The following is a 6,000-nucleotide window of genomic DNA, read 5'->3' on the forward strand; positions in this document are numbered from 1 at the left end:
ACTGTTGTTATTTTTGGATAAAATATCTAATCGTTGTAACTTAATAAAAAATGTAGGGAGCATCTTAATACACAACCACATTCAGGTAAAATAATTTTAATCCAAAGTAAAAAAAAAAACAGATAAAATGTATTTAATTTAATATTTTATTTTCCCGTAAGCTTGTAGACAGTAATTATTTGCATCTCAAGTTAGAGTCATCCAATGTTTTGCCAAATATTCCTGCCACAATATTGCTTCACTGTGCATGGAATTAATGTGATGGAAAGGGGGGACAAGACAATATTATTGGGCTCGTCAATCATCAACAATTTTGCCCATTAACATCACATTATTTTCCTCAAAAAACAACCTATCATCATTTAATGGTAAGTCAGAATAATACATATAAAAAATAATGGTAAAAATAGCAAATAGACAAAATAATGGCAGGCATAAAGCTGAACATAAAGTCTAGCTTATCAGCAATGAAAGCTTATCTTTTAATATCAGTCATCTACCTAGACTCGCTTAGCTTTTTCAATGCAAAAGCACATCATAATCCTAACACCACCTCTCTTTTCAAGATAGTTTCAACCTTATTCACCAATCTCTCAAAGAGCATCCCTAGGAAGCTTTGTAATCAGCTCACCATGGGAAACAATGCATGTCTTCTTGTTATCATTTCAGCAACCAAACTGTAATTGTGCCACCTCTGAGAATAAGCAAGCCCCGACAATATCAAAGATGAGGCCTAATCAAGTCATTAATCCTAGAACTAATAGACAAAACAATCCATCATCACCTGTCAAAGATGCAGGAATCATGTGTCTCGTTTCTAAAGCATAACCCGACATCCTCTATGACTATTCATAATAATAATTGTGTCATATTCCCATCATCACCTTTGGGATGACACAGACAGCAGCATGTCCTATTTATTCGAATTGTAGCAATGTATTGTTCTTCGTAGAATGAGGAACTGTACAAGGTAACACACAACAGGTACTTGTAAGGAAAAGCCGATAGCAACAAGAAAGTTCATAGACGACTTTTGTTTTACCGAGAGAAGCACAGCGTCGTTTCCAGCTTCTTCTGAATATTTCTGTACAGAAATTACAGAACATCTATTGATGATCTTAATCTTACACTCTAGTAGGTTATCGGCATCCAGCAACAAACACAAGGGTGATAATGCTTACATCTTTCGAGCAGTGCCGCTTAACTGCCAGCATTTATTCCAAAGATGCGGACCTTGTGCATGTTAGGCATTTTGGCAACAACCAGAACGATCATTGCGAGAGTATTGGGGAAAAGCATTGGATGTTGATAGTCTGTTGTGTGTGAAGCTATCAGGTACCTGCCAGAAAGGAACCGCTCATATTTTAGTCAGTTGATAAAATACTCCAAAGCCCGAACTATGATCTAGAGGCATCTCTCCACTAACAGAAGAATGTTAACTACAAAAACATGGACACATTTACACTTTGTTAAAATGAATCTTAAAATTGTTATAAATCTTACTAACAAGCGTGATACATCTTATAACAAAGATGGTATAGATACCAACATCAAAAAACACTTAAGCATCGTTTATTTTAGAAATAAGATCAATTTTAGAATAAATATTATCTTTGTTATTTTCAAAATGAGATATTTATTCCAGGAATAACTAATTTTATGTTTATTTTATGTTTACCTGTATTCTAGAAGATAAGTGTAATAATTATTTTTAATGTGATATAAAGTGAAGGATAAAATTAAAAATTATATGTTTTATTTTTTTAAAATTACTATTAATACTTTTTGATTTGATATAAAGTAGATTTATAGGATATATATCAATAAAAAATTAATAAGATGCAATTTTGATTAATAATATTTATATCTTAGACTGAGATTATTATGATGTTTAATTGTATTTCTGAAATAAGAGTTGTATTCTAGAATAAATAAAAATGTTATTCCTAAAGTGAATGGAACATAGAGCAATGAAGCTAACCAACATTAGGTGATTATATTAGGCAACACCCTTTCTAATTATAGAATTATCACCAAAATTGAGACCTTTTTTGGTCCATATAGTACAAAATCAAACTGAGAACCTCAAGTAACAAAGATCACACAGATACTAGAATGTACATGTTCGCATAACTATAAGCATGTTGTTATCAGTTGTCGCTGGAGTTTGTTATTTTCTGTAACATATGGCAACAGAAAGGTGAGGATCAAACAAGGCCATTGAGAAGTAGTACATACATTTTCATCAAACTTGTAGCATAAGAACAATCTAATAAATACCATAAGGTGCATAAACAAAAGGAGTTTAGTATAGTCTATTAAAACTAACAAATATATACAAATGTTGTGTAAGAAGGTTTGATGCAACTGTGTTGTTAGATTTTGGAGTTCAGAACTCAAAATAACTAAGAAATATGAAATAGTCAATCTTCAGCAGATTAAGTGCGGTTGGTATGCTCAGAAGTCCATCTGTGAAGTCAGTTTCACTGTGTAAAAGAACGGTCAAAATGGATCAAGTAGAACCAGAAGAGGAGGTAAAGTGATATATCGATTGGAGAATGGAGACATGTGATGATGTTTGTTGGCTAAACTGCTAAAGAGAGGGAGAATGGGATAGAGAGGTCCATGCATGAAGATCCAAAGAAGGGGAGAAGGTCAGATGGGGATCTAGAAATATTTGTTACAGGAGGGGGAATAAGAGCGGAAACTAATTGGTTTTGGATCAGCTTTTCGATGGGAATTAAAAACGGCTCCTCCAACATTACTATCTCATCTGCAAGTGTCACCTCCCCATTCCACATACAAAAATTCTACATTTCTCTCTAGCAAACAGAGTCATACTACTACTACCACCGAAAATAATTATAATAACAACAAGAATCTGCAATCAATATATCAGAGGACAAATAGTATCTTTCTTCGAGTTCAACCAGATATGCATTTATATTGCATATCCAGAATCTTGAGCATGTTAGTGTCACCAGAATGAAACTATACATTCTTTTACCGCAAAACACATCTTGCCAGTATAACAATATCTGTAAAGAATATATTAAAAGTTAAATAGAATTAAATATATGTGGAGTATCTTATTACAGAACAGATCTTGCCAGAATCCGCCAGATACAAGTTTAGTCACTTTATAAAACTATATCAAAACTTGTGATCCAGTTACCCATGGTAAGGACAACAGCGCAATGATAAATAATCACCTCAAATTTTAATTATAAATGTGTAACAAGGTAAAAAGTAACTATAGCGTTCAACCCTAAAATAGTCGAAATTTCTTCGTAGCATCTTCTTCTTGTACTAGGAAACTACATCACTCGAAAGTTTATGAGATTTACGAAATTTCTAATGCTAATAGTGATAATTAGAGGTAGGGATGATTATCCTACTGATCGAGTTGGGATAGTTTTTCCAGTTGCCCTACCTCTTTCAATTGCTGTTTAGTTACATCCATGTCTGCAATTAAAGTTTCTTACATTGCATTTGCCTTTTGCACAGCCTGCCAAGCACATAAAAAGAAGTCTAAAGAAACTACAGAAATATATGACCGACCAGAAAAAAGAAGTCCTACATAGTAGACAGTTCTAGCATGGACAAATGAAGCTAGAGTTGCATCTACAAGCCCATGCATTGTGTACCAAGAGACAAAATACAAATGTAAAATAATAAGCTGGTATAAAATGGTAAATGAATTGTAGTGGATAATGCACACATAATAGGTGAGTATTTTCATCATGCACATTGTTCCTTCTGCATTTACATGCCACAAGCAGCGTCCAAACTGAAAATGGGAAGATGAAAGAATACTTACAGAATAACGGGTACCACAATCAAGAACTTTCTATTGCGAGTGAGTTGTTTGCCATTGTCTATTTGCTCCCACCAAGTCAAAGTGTTGTACATACCCTGGTCGTCAGCAAAGGGAGTCCCCTTCTTCCAGTGGAAAAAATGATAAGTTATCTGAAATGCAAGATTTCATCAGGGAAAATAGCAAAATTGGGAGAAGCGGAACATGTAGAGAATATCAGCGAACAGATAACCATATAAGGAATATGAAAACCTTAAAAGAATTTACTTTCAGCCAATAGAACAAAGCAACACTTAAAGCACATTAAAAACACATTGCTGTCTCTAGTTTAAACAAAAGTACGTTTCCACCTAAGACGCATGACAGTATCCACGTCCTTAAAGCAAACTCAATTCCGAATCAAGACATGTATAGGGAATAGCTCTGCATGGTATCTCCTGTTTCACAGCATAGACCAAAGGTTTCATTACATGACTCCTAAAAGGTAACAAATCTTGCCACCAAACCAATGAGTCGGAATATTTATAACCAGAACTGATGCACAGGCTTGGCATAATTGGTTTCGGTTCAAACGTAAACAGACCATGATATCTTTAAAAGAAAATCTAGAGAAAACACGTACATGAGAACTAGCAGAGGATACAGATTAGAAGAACTCAGCGAAGTTTACTTGCACGCGGACATATTAAAAACTTCCTTAAATCTTGGCCACTAGGAAGAACGTACGTCTCGTGCCCTAATTGCACCAAATCAGGCGGACTTTCACGACAACTTTCTCCTATTAAAAGATGAACGAAAGGTAGCGCCTTTTAGTTCTCATGCATCTAAATTTTGATACCCCTTCGATTTCCTTAATCATTCACCTCAATTTAACCACGAAATCATCTAATATCAAACCCAATGTCTGAATTTATAAAAGAAGAAGATACGTGCATTACAATTCCTACAAAGAGATGGGCCGAAACACCTGTGCCGATCCCAAAACCCCGCGAAATAAGACCATCTAAGAGTACCAATTAAACAAAATGGACAGATTCACCGCCCATCGGCCAATTCATCAAAAACCAACAGCAAGATAACAACAGATCGAGGAGGGGAGAAGGCGTACGGCGAAGTGGGAGAGGTTGACGATGGTCCACGCCATGCCGGGGGTGCATCCGACGACGGAGAGAACGAGGAACCATGAGAAGAAGAGGATCAAGATGTAGGTGATCCAGACCCCTGGGTACATAAACCACTCCGTGTTCTTGTTTAGATCCGTCGGTGGCAACGCCTGCGCGTACAGCTTCGTCATTCCTTCAACCCTCTCTTCTTTTCCCCTATAATATAATTAAGATGGGCGTTTGGATTCTTCTTAGATAGGAAAGGAACAAAACAAAAGTCGTGGAGAGAAAAGACGACAGGCAGTATAAAGAAGGAGGAGGTTTCTGCGAAGGGGGCGGGCGGAAAAGAAATAGAAGGGAAGGAGAGGGAAAGGGTAAAATCCGTCACGGGACACGACTTCTACGAGTGCCGTTCGCAACGGGCGAAATATCTTCTTTCCTTTCTTTCAACGATTTTCTAGTATCAAATCTAAAGCCCAGCTACAAGGAATAGGCCCAAACAATAATATTGCAGGCCCATTGTGCATTTCGAAGCCCAGAATAGAGTGAGTGGTATACAAAAGCTGCTGATGAATAAAATTATTATTATTTTGTTTAAAAAACAAAAAAGGGAAGAAAAAGGAAAAGAAAAGGAGAAAGGCTAAGGCTAAGGCTGAGCTGGCAGAACTGGGGTTTTTTCCGCTTTAATGCTTACTGATTACGTTACCATGGCATCATCACAGGCAATCATCCCCTCTGCATCCTCCAAACAGTCGCAACCGCCACGTGTCCGTACTACCCTCCCGACGAGAGGCTACGTTGGCAGCCCGTCCGACCTAGGCCGGCCTGCTGCCCCCGGTTCGACCGGCAAAGGACCCGACACCGGCCGGCCGTCTCAGCCGGACGGTCCGGCTCCCGATGCCGTGGTCCCGGCGGTGGCGACCGGCCTCTGGGAGAACTCGCACCATCGCCGTTTAATATGCCACGTGGCGGAGTCGGTGCGTTCGGATCGAGGCGGAGTCCTTCCGACATTCTCTGTCTCTTTTGTCGTACTTCAGGTTATGATTGGAATATTTTTGTTCATTAATTTAAGGGAAAATT

At 37.5% G+C, this 6,000-nt stretch overlaps 1 protein-coding gene across 6 annotated transcripts; it reads right to left on the reverse strand.

Annotated features, from left to right (window-relative positions):
- Positions 1 to 285: 285 nt before the first annotated feature.
- Positions 286 to 5,301, reverse strand: LOC140763254 (uncharacterized). Of its 6 annotated transcripts, none has more exons than XR_012104810.1 (5): positions 4,926 to 5,301; positions 3,821 to 3,969; positions 1,182 to 1,339; positions 1,043 to 1,106; positions 286 to 961 (listed from the first exon to the last, which is right to left on the reverse strand). XR_012104810.1 is itself a non-coding variant. In XM_073101359.1 (4 exons), the coding sequence occupies exons 1-3, from the start codon at positions 5,109 to 5,111 to the stop codon at positions 1,201 to 1,203; spliced, it is 474 nt and encodes a 157-aa protein (XP_072957460.1). In that variant the 5' UTR covers positions 5,112 to 5,301; the 3' UTR covers positions 286 to 1,106; positions 1,182 to 1,200. The 6 variants fall into 6 exon arrangements, 3 of the variants coding, with proteins under 3 accessions (XP_072957460.1, XP_072957459.1, XP_072957458.1); XR_012104809.1 differs by having other exon boundaries at positions 1,043 to 1,084; positions 4,926 to 5,300; XR_012104808.1 differs by having other exon boundaries at positions 286 to 694; positions 785 to 1,339; positions 4,926 to 5,299.
- Positions 5,302 to 6,000: the final 699 nt, after the last annotated feature.

This window comes from Typha angustifolia, chromosome 7, assembly GCF_048772165.1.
Source record: "Typha angustifolia cultivar Huaian chromosome 7, ASM4877216v1, whole genome shotgun sequence".
In the NCBI taxonomy this organism is placed as follows: Eukaryota; Viridiplantae; Streptophyta; class Magnoliopsida; order Poales; family Typhaceae; genus Typha; species Typha angustifolia.